General features: G+C 36.0%; 1 protein-coding gene across 1 annotated transcript in view; it reads left to right on the top strand.

Moving 5' to 3' along the window:
* The window catches only part of reln (reelin), a 158,674-nt gene that overhangs the window by 7,488 nt on the left and 125,875 nt on the right, over positions 1-25,311 (top strand). The window contains 1 exon segment of the mRNA XM_032581667.1: positions 19,788-19,895. Within this exon segment, the coding sequence (XP_032437558.1) occupies positions 19,788-19,895 (108 nt within the window).

Below are 25,311 nucleotides of genomic sequence, written 5' to 3'. Positions count from 1 at the left end.
TTAGTTGCTTTAGTTTTTACTTTGTTAGATTCATTTCCTCTCCCTCGCCCCTTATGCCACTTCCTCATTTTCTCTCTCTCCACACCTGAAACCCATTAGCTCAATCTGTCTCAAACTGTGGTGTCCGCTGGTGCCCCCTACTGGTCATGCGAGGTACTGCATGTAAATGACCTTTTATTTGCCTGTGAGATACATAAAATTAGCTTACCAACGAATTGAGCTTTAAAAATATTAATGGGTCACGTTAACAGCTATTATCATTTTTATTTAATTAAAAAGGATCTATCGCAGAATAAACACCATAGATAAATGCAAATGATAAAAATGGGTGAATAATTCTTATATTTCATTTTTGTTTCTGCCACAGCAACTGAAGTTTATTTTTCTTTTATTGTGTTTATCATTGGAAATTAAAATCTACCTTTTTTTTCAGAATTTGCAAATAACTCAAAATGTCCTCAACTGGTTTTGTCGTAAAAGGTTCGGATAGATCGTCTTTTGGTTGTCCCAGAATCTCATAGGGTAGGGTTAGGATCCATCCATTTGGAACCGCAGATGATCAGAGATTCTTTTGGCTGATGCATCCAGTGGACAGATATGACACAGTTTGGCCCGTCAGTGTCAGTTCAAAACTGTTTTTGTATTGGTCATGTGGCTTTCTTATAGCGAAACGCGCACCGACACAGGGTCTCGCTCTATGTGCTTGCATCACTATTCATTGGATTTATGGTTTTTGTTCTGCTCTGGCTCCCTGTGATTTCTGTAAGTTTGTCAATCATTGGTTTTTTTTTATTTTCTCTGAATTTCTGCTTTTGAATCCACTATCAAAATACACATCATGACAGGAGAAGGTTTGCACTTTCCTCTTTTTCAGGTGCCAATTGCTTGTCTCAAGGCGGTTTTTGCATTAATAAAGGCAACAAGAGACAAGTTGTCTAGAAGTTGATGTGCTTCTCTGTCGCTTTGGTGCATTTCTCTGAACAGAAGAGGCCGAGTTTCCATTGATCCAAAGTCACCAAACAATGATTTGTGACCCACAATAGGATGGAGTTCCTCTCATCCTACTTTTCATTCCTGAACCCCATTGAGGGATTTTTCTCAACAGGAAGATGGAAATTATAATGTAATCTAATTCCTGCAGCACTACATGTACAATTTCCTTAAGAAGATTGTCTTATGTTTCCATTTCTATTTTTTTACCTTGTTCTCTGCATTTCTGTCTTTTCTTTCTGAGTCTGTCAACAAATTAGAGTGAAACTGTAAATGTAAATTTTGTTCAGTCTCTTACCATTTTTCTCCCACATTTACATCAAAACTTTAGCCATAATTTACAACAGAACACTGTTACATTGACAGCATGACTAAGAAATTATTCGTACACAATGTCTGTCTACTGAAAGGTTCACTGACAGAGAGAGATTTAATTTTGAGAGTTCAACTATGGATTTTGAGAAAGACTTTTGCAGGTAATCAATGTTGTTTTTTGAGAATTACTGTTTTGCAAATGTCAAATGATTCGAAAAATGCACCAAATGCAACTGAGAAAAACTTTAAATGCCACCTACATATTTTATTCCCGGAAAACAGATTCGCTCCATCAGAGCATGTAGAATGTTATTTACTTGGTCGTTAAACTGTTGGCTGAAATGAAGCCAGCAGAAAGCCAGGTGGGGTAAGAAGAACTACAAAAACAAAGACAGTGAGTGGACCGCTGCCAGGCAGAGGTGTGCGCCTCTGCTAGTCTTATCTGGGTGAGCAGCAATAAGCTTCTGCTACATTTTTTATTTTCAGTTTCCTCAGTAGAGTCGTCTCCCAGCCAAAACAGGAAAGCTCTTAACAAGCAAATGTGAGTTGTGATTTCATTTACTTTTATGAGTGGGCAGATGAGTGGCTGTAAGTACATTCAGGATGTTGGAGTGTGCGCTCGTCTGTTGGGGGTTTGCCTGGTCTGGAGTGCCTCTTCGCTGATAATACAAGCTGCATCAGAGCTCACACTGGACAGCTCACCAGGCCTTTTCCATTCATCCTGCAAACATGTTATACACACTGTTTGGTTCATTTTAGGAGATTTTTCCAAATTTGCATCAGAAAGTAAGTCTGTCTTGTGAAGACCCTCCATTTCCAAGTGTAAAAGAAATGATTGTATAAATGTCAATGCATTACAGCATGAGCAAAATAAATACAGCTCTGGAAAAAACTAAGAGCCCACTGCACTGAACCCCATTAAAAACCTCCTGGTTATTCCACCAAATATTGATTTCTGAACTCTTCCTGAGTTAAAACATTGATATTGTTGCTTCTAAATGGATATGAACTTGTTTTCTTTGCATTATTTGAGGTCTGAAAGCTCTGCATCTTTTTAGTTATTTTGACCATTTCTCATTTTATGCTAATAAATACTAAATTTGTGCTTGTAATTTCAGAGAACATGTTGTCAGTAGTTCATAGAATAAAAGAACAATAGTTTACTCAAACATATACCTATAAAAAGTAAAATCTGAGAAACTGATCATTTTAAGTGGTCTCTTAATTTTTTTCCAGAGCTGCAGAACCCGAAGATGCTTATATTATAAAGTCACTTACGTTTATCTCCAAAAGATATGCAATACCAAATGGTCTTTGCTATTTCTTGATTCCTTTGTTTGATTCTGGGTAAAAGAATGAAATACACCTTTAAAATTTTCAAAACTATCTTGGCCATTTGACTGCAGACATTGTCACAGATGTAAACCAGACCTGCATTTCCCTTGGTTACCTGAGATGATCCAAAACAGAATTTGGAGCCAGGTCTTTACTCTAGGATTTCTAACTACAATTAGAAAATTGTAGTTACAATTTTCTAAAACTGTCTTTCATAAACTCTTGTTTCACTTAAGCCAATGTGTTTATATGTGTAAGTTTGCTAACTTAAACTCATACACTGTAAAACAGTTAAAGGTGGTTTAACTTTGAAAATAAAAGTCAACCTGCTGCCTTGAAAGTGCAATTTAAGTTAACAAGAAAGTTGTTTTGATTTCAATTTAGAAATTAAAGTTCATAAAGTTGATTTAACAACAAGAGACAAGTTGTCTAAACATTGTTTTTTAACTTCATTAATCTTGAATTGTGAGTTTTAACTAAAAATCTGCCCTCACCCAGTTAAAGAGCCACATTTCTCTTTTATTTTACTCACAATATCAAATTAAAATAACAACTTATTTAACTTTAGAATAATTTAAATTCTTGTTTCAAACTGCAGGAACCAAATTTCTGATCTGATAATGAATTTTATTAAACATCCCAATGAATTCAGCTCAGAAACATTTAGTGTGAACAGGACATTATCCTCAAGCTTTGCTAACTGAGAATTGCATTAAAATGAACATTTGCCTTAATAAAACACAAGAGTCAGATCAATGTAACGCACTTCCATCTCAGGAGACAAAAACATGCCTGCTAAGCATTCTGGGAAATAGTTCCCACTCCTGTCTTTTTCTTCTTCCAGTTTTTTAAGTGCTAACCTAAAATCTCTAGTTTATGCAACTCTTGGAGGTTTGACTAAATTAATAAAAAGTGAACACAACTTACTGCTGTAAGTTTATCTTTCACAAACTCACATTTAGGTTCAAAATCTAAAACTGGATCAATTTATTTGACTTAAAGAGTAGAAGATAGTAGACACAACTAAATATGGCTCAAATGTTTTACAGTGTATCTGTTATGCTCAGATTTAATTAAATAGCGAACAAATGAAGGCTACTTCAAACGTTTTTGTCCATCAATCCACCATGGGGACATTAACATTGTTTCCTTCCTCATTTTGTAAGAACTGAACCTGCAGCCATCCGTTTTTTTATTTTGGTTTTTAAATAAGCGTAACTTTAACTTTCACTGCACAGAAGCAAAGGATGTTATATATAGAGGGAACTTGATTTGACTCTCTGAATATCGACCCCTTCATTGTAAAGAGAGATGTTACTGGTTCTGGCTATAGTATGGCACATAAAAATGTGTAGAGTGAGTGAATATGTCATACAAAATTAATGAACGTCCCAGAATGTCTGACCAGCTTTCAGGTTAGCCCTGCTGCCATGCTCTGGTAAAACAGCATGCTCTGAATGCAGGGGATGCTCTGGAAAACAAGAATCAGATATTATCTGAAAAACAGAAACTGAGATATTTCAGTCAGAGCGCCACCAGCATGGTTGTGGTTACAGACAGTTTATGTGGGGAAAGCCAAACCCGCTGGTGCAAACAGGGTGAAGCAGGGAGGGCGTGTCAAAGTCTGGGGTGAATCCATGAATGTCAACAAAGGCGTGGAATGCAAAATTTAGAAAAGACGAGCCAGAAGAAGATCAACATGGCAAGAGCTACAGAGCAAGATTAGCAATAGAGTTATTTAAAATGCGTCAAAGTGAGGAAGATAAAACTCTTACAATATGGCTCCTATCTGATTCTATTCAAAAAATGTTAATGTTTTCAGTGATGCTCATTTTTAATACCTGATTTTACAACTTTTGCTTCATTTTTGTCAACCTCTTTTGTACGGAGGACAATTAGGGCCATACTACAAAACAAAAGTAGCAAAGAATAATGTCATATTTTAAAGTCATATTATGAAAATAAAGTCTTAGAATAACGTATATAAAGTCATAATATTTTGAGAATAAAGTTGTACCAGAACTAAGTAATATTATGAAAATAAAGTCTGACAAAATCTTACAAAAATAAAGTTTAAATACAAGAATAAAGTCTTAATATTATGAGAATACATTTGAAGCAGTACAAGAATAAAGTCGAAATTATATGCAAATAAATTAATACCAGAATCTTAACAGAATTGTAATATTCTGGCTTTATTCTTATATTATTTTGACTTTATTTGTGTCGTATATTTCATATTATAACTTTATGACCACATTCTTGTAATTGTATTTATTTATTTTTTCCGATCATGTCTGTCAAATCCTCCGTCGTACTTTTGATCTACTGGCAGTACCGCCTCGTGAAAAGTTATGTATCTTTGTGTTGCCAGTTAAAACCAAATAATTTAACTCCATGCGATTTCTACTTTAAAACCAGAGTTGGGTAAAGTAACAAAAATTTTACTCAAGTAAGAGTAGCACTACTTCAACATATTGTTACTCAACTAGAGGTAAACTGTAGCTGTCCAAGAAATTACTCAAGAGTAAAAAAGTATTTGGGAAAAAGATTAAAACCAAAATTAAAATGATTAATATAAATAACATGATTACAAAATCAGGAAAAAATAATTTTTTTAAAAAAAATAATAATTTTCTTTATATATGAAATGAATTTTTGGTTAAAACAAGCTTGTTTTCTATTCAGTGAAGTTACTCACAGTAGTTGGAGAATTCATGAATTTTAAATCAAGTAGTAGCGATACTTCATTAAAAAAAGTATAAAGTACAGTCAACCTAAAGACTAGTTTATTCAACTCTTGGAGATTTGACAGAATTAATAAAAAGTTAACATAACTTACTGATTTAAGTTTATCTTTCACAAACTCACACATTAGGATCAAAATCTGAAACTAGCCAAATTTATTTGTCTTAAAGAGCAGAAGACAGTAGACACAACTAAATGCGGCTCAGATGTTTTACAGTGTACATACTGACAGTGATGTTTACTTTTTGAACATGCGGGTCACTTCAGTTTGGTATGTCACTCCTCTTCTGCAGCTCCTGCTAGAGGAAGATGCGCCTCCTCCTCTTTCTGTTTTCTGCTCCTCCTGGCAGCTCCATTGAAAGAAACGTAATCCCTGCTTGGGGGGCTGTGCTGTGTGTCGTCTGTGCTGATAGCATTCAGAGGGACTTGTAGTGCCCCAGTGGACCCACTACAGAGGAGGCGGCATGGTGACACTGGATGGGTGCTGGGCCCTCATCCCTTGGCACAGATGGATTAAGTTGAGACCTGCCCCACCCCCATTCAGCACCACCTTCCTCCAACAGCGGCCAGAAAGCACCGCAGCAGGCTGGCAGAGGCTGATTATTCATACATCACATGTATTAATTCTCCTGAAATTCTTAATTATTCTGCGACATTACCCATTTTATTTACCTGAGACCTCACAATGTTTATGTGTCAAATTTCAAGTTAGTTAGGACTCAAATTAAAGACAATGATGAATTTTAGTCTCTCCTTTTTATCACAAGGTTATGAAATGTAACGTTCTTTAGGTGTTAAGACTGCTGTAAAAAACAATATGTTTTTCACATATTCTTTCAAAACTGCCACTATGTAGTTAGCATAGCCACGACGTCGGCAGGTAAAAACTTTTTCTGTAACGTTGTTTCTCTGCCATTAGCACATTTAGCATCGCGCACACAAGCATGATGCATGAACTGATCAGTACATTGTTGCGAGGGAATGCAAAAGTTTTGCGAGGGACAGAAAAGACAAAAAAAAAAAATCCTCCATGTCCAGTAGGGGGCTCCGTACATTGGAAGTGGATTGTCCTTCCAGAAGGCTCCGGACTGTCTGTGTTTATTGCTACATGTTTAGCATTGAGATGCTATTTTAGGCTTCAATAGCTTCGGCAATACATCAACTTCTATTAGCACAACTTAACACAACAAAAGTCTCTCTTATAGTTACATCACATCGTTTTTTGAAGTAAAAATTAACTCCCAGTGGGAAAAGAGAAGCAGTTTTTTTGTCCATCACTGTTGTTTGTGGATGCCAGTTGTGCGTCGGATTTATGGGTGTACCGGAAACACAATAAAAAGGTTCCGGGTTGGGACTTTTGCTTTTGAAAAAAAGAAAATGTGATTAATAGTGTAAAAATAGTGTTAAAGTCTGTGTAATTAATCGAAATTAAGACGTTAAAGTCTCAAGAAAACTCAGACGTTTTTTTAAAATCTTACATTCAATTATATTATTGTTCTTAAAGTAATAAACAACATCCCTGATAGAGGGAAGTTTTTTATACTTTTAACCCTTTTCTATATACATTTTCCTTTTTGTGGCTGACATTCTTAATGCCACTAACATAGTAGATTCTTTTTTTTTTTTTTAAAAAATGGTTGATTTAGAATAAAAAGTGAGACTTCATGTTTTATTTCTGACTGTGGAATGAGTGTTTGGACGTCTGCGTTCCTGGAATGCTAAAGACATCTTTTGCCTGCATGTGTGAGTGCTCTCATGTATAGTAATGTCTGCTAACAGGCAGAACAGCTGTCTGGCTTTGCCAAGGAAAACAGCCAGATGTTTCATAGCAGTAGATGTAGGTTAGTGTACAGACACAGATGGACTCAGTGGGACTAACTGTCTGTTTCAGATATGAAATGATAAAGGAAATAGTTTTTCTCAGCTGACCAGCTGTAAAAAATAGCTTTTTTTGTCACTTTTTGATAAACGTGTGTCATATAACCTCAAACCAGATGTTAAGAAAACCCATAATTTGTTTAAGCTCTAGGGAATTTGATCAGCACAAATCTCACTTTAACAAAAAATAACCTCTGTCATTTTCTTGTTAATGAGAACTTTACAAATAAAAATGTCAATTTATTTGTTTTAAAAGTGCAGTTTTAATTAAAGTAATGTTAGTCCGCCTGGCTTCTTCTCTTTTATCTCAGACTAAGTAAGTTTAGACTGTGTGATATTGGAAATGTGTGAATTGTAATTCAGTCCAACAAAAACACAGCAAGATGTTTTTTCCACAATATATTAACTTTGTATAAAATATGAAAAAAAAAACTTTTCAAGCTATTTCCTCTCAGCTGGAAATAATTCAGTAGAAGCAGTGTGTGTTATTTTAATAAAACATGACTGAGTGGCCCCGAGACACTGACATTTATTAAGTTTGGTCCATTTCTCTTCTTGAAAGTGGGGTAAGGTCTGTGATGTTTCATGAACACACCCATTTCCCAGCTAAAACAGTGATGGACTACAAACTTCACCTACATTTAATGAAATTCTAAGTGATAATAATTTGAAATTTACTTTTAGTCCTCCTGAGTCGATTCTTTGAAGAACTGCTTTTCTTACAGGTGGAAAGTCTCCCATTGCACATCTGGAAACTGAAGCTTTTAGCTCAAGCTCAGTCAAATTGGAAGTTTTCAAATCTTATGAGAAATAATGAATGAACTTTTGGTCTGAACTTTGACAGAGCCACTCAGGTGAATATGCTTAGATCTAAACTATTGATGCTCTGGATGTACGTCACTGTTAAAAGCTCTGTCTCTTTCAAAAGTTTAGATATTAGATAATTTTGCTTTTAACAAAACTATCATGAGAATTGTGTTGTGGCAGCAAATATATTTTACAGGTTTGCTGTAACCAAACACAAAGTCCTCTTAAAATGTGTGGGGATGTGTGTTCTCGTTGTAAACAGCAGCTATAAATGAGATATAATTTCAAGACCCAGATCAGACGACCATTTTTATCACTAGTGGGTAAAAACTTTACTACTACATAATCCTTTTTTTCATGGTACAGTTTAGATAATGAGACATTTTCACTAACATTAGCAATTAATCAAGAATAATCAAGTTATTGTTATGTTGAGGGCATCAAACTGGATTGCATCACGGCCTGTAACAGCTACACTTGTTGATTAGTCTTTCTTTGACTTGAGCGACTCTTTTATGCTCAAACATGATCATTGTTTATGTGTATTCTTTCTGTTGCACGGAAATATGCCACGTCGACTCTTCCAAGACGTAGTGTGTGTTATTATTCCTTGAATGAAAAATGAAAGGCTTCCACTTTTCAGCGTGCTTACAGAGATTAAATATGTTCTCTCATTAGCTTTTACTTTCTGGATTTGAATATGTGCATCTTTCCTGTTCTCCCTTTGCACATGTTGTCATCCTTTCCTGTGGGGTTGTATATTTCTTTTAATTCAAATGTAAATCTTTTCGCATGAAAAATGAAAAGAGAAGATGTTACATTATGTGAAGAGCAATATGATTTTCAAATTACTTGCAGATGGAGATTGTGTTACTCCCTTGAAAGCCAATTAAAAAGAGCAAAATGAGTCCTTGGAGCATAGAAACATAAATCTTGATTTTGGAATATTAAAGGAACTTGCACAAAGGATCTGCTCTGTGGTGGATAATTTGGACACCTGCACTGCTCATGTTTAGGCATCAAGTATGTTTTGCATCATAGGAGATCAGCACAACTAAGTGTGATTTTGAGGTAGATTATGTATAAGGAACAGGATGTTTGTGTCACGATTCTGGGTTGTTTGACTTTTCATCTGTGTTTCTATTTTGATTGTTTTACTGTTTATTTCTGTTCAACCTCAGTCAGTTCATTCATTTGTATTCAATTCTCTGTTCTTGCATTTTATTTGGACATTTCCTTATCTTTCTGTCCTTCTTTCCTTGTTTATCTCCCCTTCATTTCCTCTCTTGCTCATTAGCATACCTGTTTAGCCTCCTTGCACAACTGCAGCCTATTTCCAATTATCCACCTGTCCTTTGTCAAGAAATCAAGCTCCTCATTATCTTCATACAGCAGGTGTGGTGCTCAATTCAGATGTTTTGCTGAAATCAATTATTAGAATTTTCAGCCATTGTTTATATCTGGATTTATTGCATCTGATTTTTTTGTTGCAGAATTATGACACACACATCATATGAATGACATAAAAGTAATATAAAATGCGACATGACGATCATGATGTTCACACTGCAGACACTTTAACAATTGGATAGGTCTCCGATTTACCTTATATGGCGTAGATCAGATTTTTTTTCTTTACCCTAAGACAGGTATTCATCCCATTCCACTAGGGGGCTCCACAGTTTATTTCACACCGGATTGAAGGGACTTAACCTGTGAACCGGAAGTGACTTGACGACGGACCGGAAGTAGTTTTTGTCGCCGCCGCGAGCTAAATTAATCCTAAAACTACGTCTTCCTTGCATTTTTGAGTATTTCCCAATGCGGTGAGTTGATGTTGAATGTTGTAAGCTATTGAGAGATATGTGTTTTGTTCTATATGTGGGTTTCGGCAAATTGGGTTAAAGCTAATGAATTTATATTTATATTATATGGTAAAGAGTTCAAGGACTAACTATGTGATTTATAATTTGTTGGTTAAATCCAGCATAAATGGTGATGACACGCTCGTATGGTTTAGGTTTAAATCTGTGATTTTAAGTTTGTGTTGATTTGAATTACTGTGTACAGTGCTAAGTATTGCCATTTTGCTTTTACTTTGTTTACAGTTTTCTCTATCAATTCAAGAAAATTTCTTCACCGAACTGTCTTATAGCGGTTGTTTTTCTACGTAGCTGTTGCAGGTAGGAAACCAAACCAACCTCCATTTAAAAAAAAAAAAATGGGCAGAGTCTCAACAGTGCAAACATGACTCAGAAAAGCCAGTGCCCATGTAAATACTCGGTATAGTACACCTAATTTGAACAATTGCTTTGATTCCAACAAAAAAAAGAAAAAAACAAGTTGCAGTTTAGCAGACCTGTAGAAGCTCAGTACCTCATAGGTCATCTGTGATAGAGTTTCACAGCAGCAGATGGCAGTGCCAGCAGGCCAGGATGGTGCCAGTAGGTTACGCAATGGAATGATTCTTGTAAGACCTGACTGGAACACCACATGACACATGCATGTGCAGAAACACACTTCCCACACATTCTTCTGTTTCAAAGTGAACCAGTGCATCAATAGTCAGTTATTCTGCCGATCTGGAAAATGCTCCAACTTGCCAATTTGACTAATCATTCCTCCTTTTCTTATCCCAGTAAATTGTGGTATATCCTTTGAAGCATTATGGTCAGGTGACCGATAGTCTGAACCATTTCAGGAAGCTCAGGGTGAAGTGACACCCCAAGGCTGGCATGGCAATGGGAACAGATGGATATATAGGCTCCCTATGGTCTGGCCTCTATTTCCTGGTCATCTCTGGGGCACGTGCGTCTGCCAGTAGGATGTGGGTCAGATGGGCAGTTATCTTTATCAAGATTATTGCCAGGAAAACCTCCCAACTTCACAAAACCAAACAGCAATCATTTGGTTTACGGGGAAAGAAAACACCTGGGTTTTAACACATATTATATTTGCCTAGCTTTGGGTGCAAATATCTCAGTTCCCTTGAGATAAGACAAACTTAACATAAAAGTAACTTTTGGGCAAGAGATTCTTTTAATGTTGTCCTTCAGATTGATTACAAATTACAATTCAAATGGACAATTATTTTCCCTTATAACAAGTTGAAAAATCTGCCAGTGGAACTAGAGCTTTTTTTAAATTAATATTGACCTGAAAGAAGCTCCTCTATTTTGCTGAAAAGTTGAAGAAAAAGTAGGTCAGTTTAAATCTAAATTATATTTTTTCAGCATTTGTTTTCCAATTGGATATTTTCTTTGACGTTGCACAGCCATCCTCCTGTAAATCAGTTTTCTGCTCTGTAAATGTCACTCTAACAGTCTGACATAGTGTTCAGTGCTCAAGATCTTTGTGCAAAACAAACAGTAGCTGAATAATATTGTCTTCCTCTAACTGCTGAAATGTTCCCATACTTAGCAGGCAGACAGTTAATGCTTTGCTGGCAGGAAAGTAATTTCTTTCTGTCTTTAATTGATGTATCATCAAATTTTCTTGAATGACCATTTGAATGTAATTCAATGTAATTCCAATGGACACTTCAGGAGAGAGGAGAGTACAAACACACAACTTTTGTTTAAAGCTAAGAAAACATTAATAAAATGTTGTGTATAAACTAGATTAGTAATCTAGATGGGTCAAAAAGAGACAATAGGAATGAAGTTACTTATTTTTTGTGAACTATTCTATTGTAAATCAACCAGTGGCAGTTTGCAACATGGAGGTGGAGGTTCTGGTTTCAGCCAGAGGGGACAGCTGTGAGGGCTTTGAGATGGGAGAGGGGTCCATGTCAGCACCCACTGCTCGTTAGTGCATGAGTAACATGGCTGTCCAAAAAGCCTTCAATAACAACAGAAAAAGTTGTTGCTTGTCACCATATAGTGACAAAGTTGCTAAGTTAGCTACAGTGGGTTGTCACTTTGAGTTTGCGTAAGCTTTCTAGTAGTCTGTGAAATATAAGCAGTTAAAGTTGCAGAATGTAACTTTTATAAAAAAATATTTCTTTAAATATTTCTTGAAACTGTCTCTGTGTCGTGAAAGAATGTTATGAGACAAATAATCTGTGTAAAAAAATCGAGCTCCTCTGCCTTCTGCCAGTTCTCCCAGTGCCAACGAGAAGCAACCAATCAGAGTCAGGAGGCGGGACTTAGCGCTGACAATCACTAACTGTGGTACGCTACAGCTTCTTTCCTGATAGCAGAGCCTGTCATGAATGCTCAGGCCAGTTATCACAGCCACCGATGACAGCAGATAAACAGTTTTCCTGTGATTGTAAGTTGTTTCTCCACAATCAGCACATCGAACAGTGACTACACAAGGATGATTGACAGCGCTAAGACCTTCCTCCTGCCTCTGATTAGTTGTTTTTGGTCGGGAGTGGTGCGTTTCTGCAGATGGTTCAGGGGAAATGTGGAGTATATTGATTTTTTCACAAATTATCTGTCTGATATTACACTGTCACAAAATGATGACAGTTTTCACAAATATATATAAAAAAACTTTAAAAAAAAAAAAAGTTACATGCTGCAGCTTTAAGTTGAGTTTTTAAAACCGACGATATGAAACTGTGTCAGTGCCATGAAGCTGATGTCAATACTCAGCCATACTTGATGTGTCCAAGTTTGATACGGCGAGTAACAAAATTTCTTGCAAATATCCCTAAATTAGCACCACAAAATATAATTGTGATCACAAAACATCACAAAAACAATTATAAAATCCTGGAGGGACTGATGAATGTGAAAAGATGTTCAATATTATTTAATTTTAAGAAGCACCTATGAAATGCAGAGGCAGGTATTTATTAACATTTAACAGTTTAATTGATTTTTCCTATGCATTCCACTACAACCGGCCCTTTGTGGATATTTATGATCTTTATATTTCCCAAAATAAAAAATTAATTTGAGGCGCCGGCTCTGAAACATGCTGTCCAGCTCTTTTCCTGAGTCTAGGTTATATTATTACTTTGAAAAATGAGCTCATGGTTCTAGGACAGGTTGTGATTTGCTATTTATTTCAGTATTTAAATGTCAGTTAGGATTAGTTTAATCACTTATTTTCTCAAGAATTTTGTCATAGCACTTGTTGTTTTAAAAAAAAGTACAAATAAGTTAACTGATATGAAGGCTTATTCACTTTGCCAGGCTCAGTTCACTGGGACCTGTGTGAAACAACACTGTGGTACCTTATCAAATTTTCAGTGGATATTCACCGTCTTCCTCTTGTACCTTGTTTCTCTGATGTTGAGGATGCTTTTACAAAAGACAAGAAAAGTTAATGCAGTCTTGTTGTTCTTGATTACCAGGTGATTTCAGCAATGCTGGGGAGAATCATGCCTGAAATATTCATCAAACAAATTCAGAACCGTAACTGGTGGGTTTATAAAACAAAAGTTACGTTTTACACATCAGTAAGCTTAAACTTTTTTCTTGTATTTTATTATGCTTATTTTGGAGAAGATCCCTGCTGCATTTCTAGTACCTGTCTGTTTAAGCTCAGAGACGCCTTGCTGGTGAATGTGTGTTTTGTTGGTGCTCTGGTACACTGTAAAACATTTGAGCTGCATTTAGTTGTGTCTACTATCTTCTACTCTTTAAGTCAAATAAATTTATCCAGTTTTAGACTTTGAACCTAAATGTGAGTTTGTGAAAGATAAACTTACAGCAGTAAGTTGAGTTAACTTTTTATTAATTTAGTCAAACCTCCAAGAGTTGAATAAACTAGAGATTTTAGGTTAGCACTTAAAAAACTGAAAGAGGAGAAAGACAGGAGTGTGAACTATTTCCCAGAATGCTTAGCGGCATGTTTTTGTCTCCTGAGATGGAAGTGCGTTACATTGATCTGACTCTTGTGTTTTATTAAGGCAAATGTTCATTTTAATGCAATTCTCAATTAGCAAAGCTTGAGGATAATGTCCTGTTCACACTAAATGTTTCTGAGCTGAATTCATTGGGATGTTTAATAAAATTCATTATCAGATCAGAAATTTTGTTCCTGTAATTTGAAACAAGAATTTAGATTATTCTAAAGTAAAATAAGTATTTATTTTAACTTGATATTGTGAGTAAAATAATTAAGAAATGTGGCTCTTTAACTCGGTGAGGGCAGATTTTTAGTTAAAACTCACAATTCAAGATGAATAAAGTTAAAAAACAATGTTTAGACAACGTATCTCTTGTTGTTAAATCAACTTCATGAACTTTAATTTCTGAATTAAAACCAAAACAATTTTCTTGTTGACTTAAATTGCATTTTTAAGGTGAAATTAAACCACCTTCAAATGTTTTACAGTGTACTTTGTGCCCTGATGTTACTCATGGTGGATCCAGAGAAGTGTGGAAAGCCCCGGGCCCATCAATAGTTGAGCAGTAGCATGGTTGTGTGTGTCTGTAATGAGGCTTACCGCATCTCTTCATCAATATTATATGCTGGCTTTGGGCCAAGCAGTGAGAGCTGGGTTCTGGTATAAAGTGTGTGGGTCTGAGTGTTATGCATACAGCGTGATGAGGATTTTGCAGAACTTCACTTCAGACCTCTTACAGATGTGCAAATACATCATCATGCAGGAATGCGGCCTCATCTTGATTGGTTTTTTGCATTTCTGACCCTTTTAGTAACTAAAATTTCTAATTATGTATTCAGAAAGATCAGGAGCTTAGATTAAAAGCTTTGGTCCTTTTTTAAAAAATGCTAAAATAAGAAATTGTTATTTTTTTTCCACATAAAATAGCAGACTACACAATTTTTCCCATGAACTGATTTCTATTTTCGTGTGTGTTTGTGTAATTGATTTGCAAACCAGAGATGCAGTCTTACGCAGGAAACATCCTAAATTCAGTCCAGATGTCTGCTGATCCGCTTCAAACCTTACACTTGTGTTGTTTGGATATAAACAGTAAACGGTGTAAACAAACACAGTCTCTATCACACTGAACCTTAATGCTGTCTGAATGAGACGCTCAGTAGTAAATTTCAGCCTTATTCCTCCCTCGTGGCTCCTCATCCCCTTCGGCCAAAGCGAACAGCTCTCAAAAAATGAAGCATGGACGAGAATGTTAACGGCTAGCATCAAAGGCCTTTTTTCTAAAACGGGTGTGTGTGTGTGTAGGTGTGTGGTGTGCGTGGGTGTGTGTGTGTGTGAGCGTAAAGTACCCCCACAGGTGATTGGATCTGATCCCATCTCATCTGATTGGCTCATCTGTCTGATGCGTTACACAGGCAAGTGAGAAAGTACGGCAGGGTGGGGGTTGTTGGAGGCCAGGCTAAATAATTTAGATCTTGGATTTGTATTGATCAGGTAGCGCGGTTCTCCTCGGGCAAGCTCCGCTACGCCGTCTCTCCCTGCTCTTGCTTTTCAGCTGTAACCTTCTGGCCCCAGCTTTACCTTCTCCATTTTTTTGTCCCAACACCCCACCTTTCTACAACCTGCTCACCAGCGCGCCTTCAGGTGCATTTCTGCAAGGGAAAGTTATTCCCTCATTTACCTGTGGAAGAACATTATGCACATGGGCTGATTTGCATTACAGATGCAGGTTTATATTTTATTTTTTTCATTCACAGTATCTTTTTGGAGTAATGGAGGGTGTGTAACCTTGGTGATGCAGGTCAGTGGAATTGCAGAAATTAGCATTTTGGCTGCTCCAAGTTTAATGCATTACCCTATTAAATACAGTACAATGTCACGGCCTTGGATCAATATTGCAGGATGCAATTACTAATGATACATGTCTCAACTTAACATTTAATGGATTTGTTGAATAGGTAATGTGCTTGGAGGGGGTAATGAAAAAGCACTGTTATGTGTAGCATAATATAAAGATGAAACTTCTTCACGTAAATTTTATTTAGTTTTGCAGTTTGTGGTTGATGCAGTGGCAGATGTTCAATCAGAAACAAGAAATTAATAAAATATTTCTTCAACTGTTGTTATTTAATCTGTATTATATTTTAAGCTTCTTTTACTGATTCTTGTTCAAGTTGCTGAGGGACTTATTTTCACAAACTTGCTGTTGATATTTTTTTTTTGTATTTGTTACATTGTTCCAGCCTTAAATTTTATTTCCAAAAAATCAGGGGTAATGTTTGGGTTCTCCAATCTGTTTGTAGCTTCGACTTCATCTAATTTTCTTGCGTTACGACGACCAAAATCAATGCATTTCACTGGGATTTCATGTGATAGACCAGTACAAAGCAGTGCATGTAAAACTGATGGAAAATGATGCAAGGTTTTCTCTTTTCTCTGTCAACAATGTAAAAAGTGTTATGGAGTACATCTCTACCAAGTTTGTACATGCAGAGAATGAAAGATGTTTCCCGTTCTAACTTACAGAAGAGCTCAAGTTCATTCAGATAAGATGGAAAGCAACTGATCATCCATTTTCAAATAAGCTGATATTTTAGCTGTGGATTTGACTGGGCCATTCCATTATAGCACCATCTGGCTGGATGTTTAAGACCATCGTCAGAAGGTGAACAACCCCATACAACTTTACATTCAATGGATTTGTTGAATATGTTTGTCAGCTTTATCGAAATTGGTGAATTTTGAAAAACTGTAATTGAAACACTTTTTTCCATCACACGAGTCGTGTGATCAACAACCGGATATTGCTACTGGGGGAAATGATGAAGAAGATGACAGGAAGTGGTAGGAGGATGATGGCGCGGCTTGTTTTTAGTTATTTATCACATGAACAAACTTATTCACATATGACTTTTAATCATGTTTCTTATTTTAGGGAATCATCACAATTGCAAAATTGTGTTTATTCGACATGAGTGGACTTTGACAGAGTTTTGCACACGTTTGTAACCTAAACGCAGCTACTGTTGTGCTAAATAATGGCTCTATGTGCCTGGTAGTATAATTCATAATACTATCTTTAATCTTTATGACTGGTTTAGGTTTTTTTTTAATGTTTTAGCTCTATATTAGGGGCTTCAAACTCATTTTCGTTTTGGGCCAAATCAAGATTATCAATGCTCTTAAAGGGCTGGTTGTGCCAAAATTTATTCATAAAACTTGTTCACAAACTGTTAAAATATCAATGAATTCTTAAAATTAAATAATATTATGTAACATCTTTTCAGTCCCTCCAGGATTTTGTGTTTGTTGCACTAACTTGAAAATATTTGCGCTCATTTATAATGATAAATGCAACTTTTTATTACTCACTGTATAGATCATGGACTATAATTTGACGCCAATTAAATCTGAGCCAGCTGTTTAGTGCAAGTAAGAAAGTTTTTGACAATTTTTGAGAAAAATTTGCAATAAACTCTCAATTAGTAGCGCAAAAAAGTGTTTGTTGATTTTGCGTGAATTTCCACTGATAAATCTCAAAACTGGAAGGACTGACTGATATAATTTGGCAATAAACAGATAAAAACTGCGTTGATTTGATTGAAAACATAATATTTAAGTCCACTTAGTGTTTAGAGTCTAGAGGGCCACATAAAATGCTATGGCGGGCCAGATTTGGCCCACTGGCCTTGAAATTGACACATACAGTATAATCTATATGCTAAAATTTAATTTGATGCTGAAACTAAATAAAGATGGCAGCCAAAATGTGTCTGTTGGCAGCATGTTTAGGTTCTAGTTGGGTTGACGGTGTGTAAAGTGTTAAAGTAAAGTTTTAAATGTGACTAATATGTTTAAGGGTTGTGACAGGAGAGCAGAACAGGAAATGTCTGGATGCAATAAAGACGGTAATGGGATGAATTATTGAGGCTTCGATATGGATGAGAACTTGGGAGAGAGGGAGGTTCTGAGACCCGAACTCCTCAGACGGGGTGTAAGCCGTCCAATGTACACACCATCACAAAGAACACACACATTCAAACACACTGTAAAATATTTGAGCTGCATTTAGTTGTGTCTGCTAACTTCTACTCTTTAAGTCAAATACATTTATTCAGTTTTAGATTTTGAACCTAAAAGTGAGTTTGTGAAAGATAAACTTACAGCAGTAAGTTGTTAACTTTTTATTAATTTAGTCAAACCTCCAAGAGTTGAATAAACTAGAGATTTTAGGTTAGCACTTAAAAAACTGAAAGAGGAGAAAGACAGGAGTGGGAACTATTTCCCAGAATGCTTAGCGGCATGTTTTTGTCTCCTGAGATGGAAGTGCGTTACATTGATCTGACTCTTGTGTTTTATTAAGGCAAATGTTCATTTTAATGCAATTCTCAGTTAGCAAAGCTTGAGGATAATGTCCTGTTCACACTAAATGTTTCTGAGCTGAATTCATTGGGATGTTTAATTAAATTCATTATCAGATCAGAAATTTGGTTTCTGCCGTTTGAAACAAGAATTTAAATTATTCTAAAGTAAAATAAGTATTTATTTTAACTTGATATTGTGAGTAAAATAATAGAGAAATGTGGCTCTTTTACTAGTTATTAAATAGTTTAAAAACTATTTAAATTGCAGAATTGAGTTAAAACTCACAATTCAAGATTAATGAAGTTAAAAAAACAATGTTTAGACAACTTGTCTCTTGTTAAATCAACTTCATGAACTTTAATTTCTGATTTAAAACCAAAACAGTTTTCTTGTTGACATTTTCAGGGCAGCATGTGGGCTTTCATTTTCAAGTTAAAGCACCTTCAAATGTTTTACAGTGTACATGCATGCTTAAATTTTGGCTGCATTGTGTGGGAGGACGTTAAGGGGAGTCTCCCAGTCTCCCCTTAAAGTCCTCCCACACAGGAATCTGCTCTGCCCATGAAAACACACCAAGCCCAGAAGAACGAACGCCCTGGGACAAAACTGATTATGTTTTTATTCTTACTAAAAGAAAAACACATTAACACTGTGCGGTGTCTCCTATTCTCTTCATTACTTTTCAGTAAGCACGGGGATTCCAGGGTCAGGAAGTATCAAGTCCTCTATGTTTCACTGCAGCAAAGCGTTTTATTCCTCTGTGTGCAGAGCTGCTTTTGTGGGGGGGGAGCGTCAGACTGCTCCCCTGAGCTGTGCGCCGTCTGACTGGAAGCAGTCCAGTAGCCGATCTCCCTCTTTTTCCAGTGTTAAAGCCGACTCTGTGGGCCTGTCACTCCAGGCTTTTGTTTACCAGACAAATCAATAGTTAACTTTCTACAGGATACACTGAGCTGTAGATGCGTTCAGCTTGATGTGCTTTTAGGTTTTCCACTGTCCGAGGAGAGCAAAGCTATTCGAGTTAACGCCAATTAGCTCATTAGTTTTCTCTAATGCGTATGTCGATAGGGACAAGTCTTGTTAACAGTGGAGTTGTTTGTGCAGCCGAAGAAGCTACATTTCTGTGTCATTGAATTACCATCTTGCAACAGTAAATTACTGGTTTTATTGTTCAGGTTCCTCTCAATAACTTAAAAATGTTTTTTTAGTCGTTTCAGTGATTTACTTCAAAGGTGAAGGTTGTTACACTGCAAAAACACAACATTTTACCAAGTAGTTTTGGTCTAGGTTTCTAACGCACATATCCTAGTACACTTGAAATAAGATCAACTTAACTTACAAGAAATTTTTCAGCAACATTAAGTCAATCATTCCTTAATATTAAAGGAAAAATATTAGATCCGCTGGCAGATTATTTCACTTACAAATGTATATAAATGTGTGACGTCTAACACGTGATCAACATCTTAGCTCTTTGTGCTTCGATGAGGCATCAATCTTCCCTTCAGCTTTTTAAAAGAAATCTTCCTTTGTTTTGTTTCTTCAGTCACCATCTCTACCAGTGTCCCCTTTGATGGTCTGCTGGTGACTGGCCTCTACACATCCACACCAGTCCAGTCTGCTCCCATTCCTGCCCCTGCTGCTTTCGGCTTTGGTAAGTTACGTTTATGCTCATGGAAGAAGGTTCTTGTTGCTTATTGTTGTTTACATCTGCGCCTTCCTGGAGGGCAAACAGATGATTCTTTAACTTGCCGTCCACAGCCGCAGTAGAACTTAACTAAATGAAACCTGGAGATGTAAATGTTATTAGTTTAGTGCGGTGCGCCAGAGCAAAGGGGAAAATAATGCAGAAAAACCGATGAACAACTCGAAACAACTCGCATTCTTCTTCTCCTTATGCCACACACAGACCCGTTGCCATAGAAACTGCCTGACAACAGCTCCACTAGCTGACCAAGTAGACATCATGTTCAAGCGTATCAGGATTCAACACCAAAAAACACACAAACATTAGAAAGATAGACATAAGAAAAAAAGTCATAAATTTTCTAGAAAAGACATGAAAGTTTTGGACTTTTGAATCTTAAAATTTCAAGCTTTTTTTTTCTAGAAAATTTCTGAAATGAATCAAAAAAATTCCGATTTTTTTTCTGTCTACAGTATTCAGTTGTAAAGAACAGAACATTTAGTCCATTACAGTTTTGTGTTTTCAGGCTTGGTGTTAATTTTGCAATTATCAATAGGCGATCATTAGAACAATGACCGCCTATTGATGGTGGTTGATTAGCTAATTTAAACTCCTGCTCTACTGATGATCTGTCAGATAGTTGTTTTGTGTGTCGCCTTATTTCTTTCAAATCAACCAAAACATACCAAATTCTGCAGCACAGCTACATGTTAAATTTGTCAAAGTCAAGCTAGCATGCCTGACCTATGTTCGTCTCCCTCGCTATTTTTTTCTTTCTAAATAAAACGTTTTACTGAGCTGTGAAATGTGAAACTCTTGGACCTTCTTATCTAGTTGTTGTAGTTTTGACAATTATTAGCGACATAATGCATCCATATTTTATATATATCACATGTACATTTAAAATTTAGCATGTTATGTTGACAATTATAATAAGTGAGAAGTTTTAATGTTTCTATAAGGAAAATAAAACTATTACACTCAAAATATAGAGAAGGAAGTTTTAAAATGAGTATGTGTTATTTTGTTCCCAGAATGAGTATTAAACTCCTTTAATGGCAGGGAGTGAGCAATGTTGAGTGGGAATGATGGAAGAATTTCACCATGTATATTTTTTGTCATGTTTTTAAATAAAATACAAACTGAATATGACATAAATGTAAACTGAACACAAACAAACCAGTAAGGGTGGTGAAAAGTCCAAAAGGAGACTTTTAGACTCCTTTTACTTTGACTTGTCTTGAAAATGTTCTTTGGGCAGGTTTGTCTGCAATTGGTTTCTGCAAAAGAAAAGCATAACAACTGTTGTTGGAGACAATTTAGTGGATGTGAAATGTTATTTTCAGGGATTTTCTCTGTGGAAACAATTTCCTGCATCCGTTATCTACTTCTTCTCCCATCGGTGGGTTTATCATTTCCTTTCGGTCTTAGTTTTGCCTTTTTTTTTATCCTGTTTTTCTCACAGCAAAAGAGGAAGAAATATTATTTGGATTTGTTTTGTAAATTCAGTCTAATTATATGAAGAGGCAGCTGAGTAAAATGCAATTTTTCTCTTGTAACACCATAGCCTTCATTTACGGAACAGTTTGGCCAAAAACCTCGGTTTGGTTGAAGTGAACTCCGGTGCGGTTTGAATGCATGCATGGATGCCAAAAAGAGAAATCCTACAATTGCTAAAATCCACATAGACTTTGATGTAAACCAGAAGCACCTGACGCTCACAATGCATTTGGTGTGAACGCGCCATTAACCACATCAAAACCAGAGCTAACTCGAGAGTTTTAAACATAATTCTAACAATATTTTTGATTGTTCCCTGCTTTTGACAAAAGTGGTTCTTTCCTCTGTACTTCAGAACAACCAACAATAAATCATTTGTGCTGCACAGGATTGATTTAATTTAATTTTCCATTAAATTTTTTAATCGCAGTCATCGCTACATCTCACTCTCAAGCTGCAAAGCCTGCTATCCCTTACATAAGTCGGCCGATTTGGAGTTTCGACTCCATCTCTTGGCGGCTCAGAGACATAAAAGTGGAGACGGACACAATAACGCTCCTTTCAGAAAACATAGGAAAAATGCTCAGGACGCACTTTAGATGAAGTCCCCTTCTGCACTGGGTGGGGTCTTACTCGTGTAGCTATAAAGAAATCCTCAGAGAGGCCCGGCTCGGAGCTGGTGCCCAGTCTGCTCACTCATCCTGACTAACTCCAGTGTTCCTCAGACGCTGACTTCACCCTGGCCCCGTCCGCTCTGCCTTCTTGGCAGTTCTGCTTACTGGGGTGGCATCCAAGCATGAATTGCATCACCTTCGCTACACTCTAATGAACATTTAGAAATATTGCTGCATAATGTTGCTGTTTGTGGAAGGAACTGTTAGGCTCTAGTATTTGATCAAAGCCTGGAAATCCTTGAGTTTGAGTTTGTGAAATCTGCTAGACCATGCAGTCAGTTTCTTTCTTACTGAATTTTCTACCAGTGGGATCTTTAGGCATATATAAAGACGATGTAGAATCTGCTGTATTTACAATTCTGAAATTGATTACCACACTGCAAAAACACAAAGTCCTACCAAATATTTTTATCTAGTTTGTAGTGCAAATATCGCAGTACATTGGATTTAAGACAAACTACAGTAACTCCCAAGTAACTTTTCAGCAAGATATAGGAGTTTTAAGTAAATAATTCTGTAAGTCTGATGAAAAAGTAGGAGCTCCACTATTAGATTTTTTTTCAATTATAACAATATGTTTTCTCCAGTTAAAAGTGAAATAATCTGCCAGTGGAACTTGTAGTTTTTTCAGTCAACATTAAGCAATTATTGACTTGAAACAAGCTTTTATATCTAACTGAAAAGTTGCTTGTAAGTTAGTTTTGTCTTATTTCAAGTGAACTACGTAAGATATTTGCAATAGAAACTGGACGAAACTCTTTGCTAAGTCTCGGATTTTGGGATTCCTCAAATTTAATTTACCTCATCAATGAGCTTCTACACTGCAAAAACACAAAATCTTACCAAGTATTTTTCTCAAGTGTAAATATCTTAGTACACATGAATTAACTGACTTACAAGTAACTTTTTATGCGACAGACTGGCGACCTGTGCTGGGTGAACCGCGCCTCCTGACCCCACTAGAGACAAGGGTGTTAGAAAATGGATGGATGGATGAACTTTTTAGCAAGATTTAAGCTTGTTTTGAATAAATTGATCCAGTTTTAGATTTTGAACCTAAATGTGGTTTGTGAAAGATAAACTTACAGCAGTAAGTTGTGTTAACTTTTTATTAATTTAGTCAAACCTCCAAGAGTTTAATAAACTAGAGATTTTAGGTTAGCACTTAAAAAACTGAAAGAGGAGAAAGACAGGAGTGGGAACTATTTCCCAGAATGCTTAGCGGCATGTTTTTGTCTCCTGAGATGGAAGTGCGTTACATTGATCTGACTCTTGTGTTTTATTAAGGCAAATGTTCATTTTAATGCAATTCTCAGTTAGCAAAGCTTGAGGATAATGTCCTGTTCACACTAAATGTTTCTGAGCTGAATTCATTGGGATGTTTAATAAAATTCATTATCAGATCAGAAATTTTGTTCCTGCAAGTTTGAAACAAGAATTTAAATTATTCTAAAGTAAAATAAGTTGTTATTTTAATTTGATATTGTGAATAAAAATAATAGAGAAATGTGGCTTTTTACTGGGTGAGGGCATTTTTTTCTTGCATATTGTGAAATAATAATTATTTAAATTGCAGAATTAAGTTAAAACAATTCAAGATGAATGAAGTTTTAAAAAAACAATGTTTAGACAACTTGTCTCTTGTTGTTAAATCAACTTGATGAACTTTAATTTCTGAGTTAAAACCAAAACAATTTTCTTGTTGACTTAAATTGCATTTTCAGGGCAGCAGGTGGACTTTCATTTTCAACTTAAACCACCTGTGAATGTTTTACAGTGTGTGGCAAAAAGTTTGGACACTCCTAACTTAAAACAAACTCTTATTTCTTGCTAAATTAGTAAATTAGTCTCGTCTTTGCACTAGAAATATCTCCTACATTGTGTTTTTGCAGAGTATAACATAATGATGTTACTCTGTTGGTTCAAAACACGATGAGAATAATGAAGTACAACAGTTTAAAAATTAGATTTAATGTTGAGCAGATCAAAGGTCACCCTTCCCCATTATGGCCTTTTGTATCTACGATGTTTATAGAAGAGGAATTAAGACAGGGTGTGCCTTTAATTATTCTGAATGGAGCCAGTTAACACATGAACATCAACAAAAAAAATACTAATTCCCTCCTATTCTAAACACACACACACCCACACACACCCACCCACCCCCACACACACACACACTCCTAATGTGTGTTATTGAAGTGGTTTAGGAAACATGTGGTTAGCAGATGTATCAGTGAAATATTTAATGTCGGCTCACAAAGCGGCTAAAATTAAACTTCTTTTCATGATCATCAGAGGGGGAAAATAAACCAGCATTTATTGGATGTCCAGGAATGCTTTTGTGTTTTGCACCACCTTACCTTTGTAGCAGATATTTATCCTGGTGAGATGCATTCAAGGACCAACACAGCTTTCACTATAAATAATCACATTATAGTAAACTTTTAAATGGTGATTGACTAGCTTTCAGACCTAAAACTAATATCACTTACCGTAGTGAAGACACAGAGAGTTGTCTAGTAGATGGTACAACATCTACGTCAAACATAAGGCCCGGGGGCCAAATTCTGCCCACTGCAGACTGTTTTTGTGGCCCTCTAGACTCCAAATGACATCAATCAATCACTCTGTTTTTTTGCTGAAATTCATGCAACTTAACCGATCTGGTGTTTTAGGGGGAGGGTTTTGCACTGATGGATAGGCCTGTCACAATAACCAATAAATCAATTAATCACATTATAAATTAAAGCGAGCTCAATAATTTCTATTTGCATGATTTATCATTTTTCTCTTTCTACAACTGGATGATAAAAGTCTTCAGTCTGGTGTTTTGGTCTCAATGAACTGAAGGATAATTTTGTTTACAGAGACTTAAAATTTCATTTTATTTGTTGTTTCTCTTGTTTTGTGTATTTTTGACATTTTAAATGTCTTCCAGTACCAAATGTGTTAACTGTTTGCTAGAATTTAAAGTTTATTGATCTTTAAGAATGTGTTCTTGCATTACTACGCCATTTTCATTACATTACATAAACATGATATCAAAATAACAATACTATCGTTTATCGCAATGACAAGAAACAGTCATAAATATTCATAAAGACTAGTGACATTGTTGTCAGTTTTATGCACAAGTAAAGTGTTAAACATTTTTTCATGTTATAAATAAACACTTTATCAGTATTAAGTATTACTGACATAAAAGA

Source organism: Xiphophorus hellerii, chromosome 2 (genome assembly GCF_003331165.1).
Source record: "Xiphophorus hellerii strain 12219 chromosome 2, Xiphophorus_hellerii-4.1, whole genome shotgun sequence".
Taxonomy (NCBI): Eukaryota; Metazoa; Chordata; class Actinopteri; order Cyprinodontiformes; family Poeciliidae; genus Xiphophorus; species Xiphophorus hellerii.
Note: the sequence above shows the minus strand (reverse complement) of the source record. Positions and strands in the feature narration are given on the sequence as shown.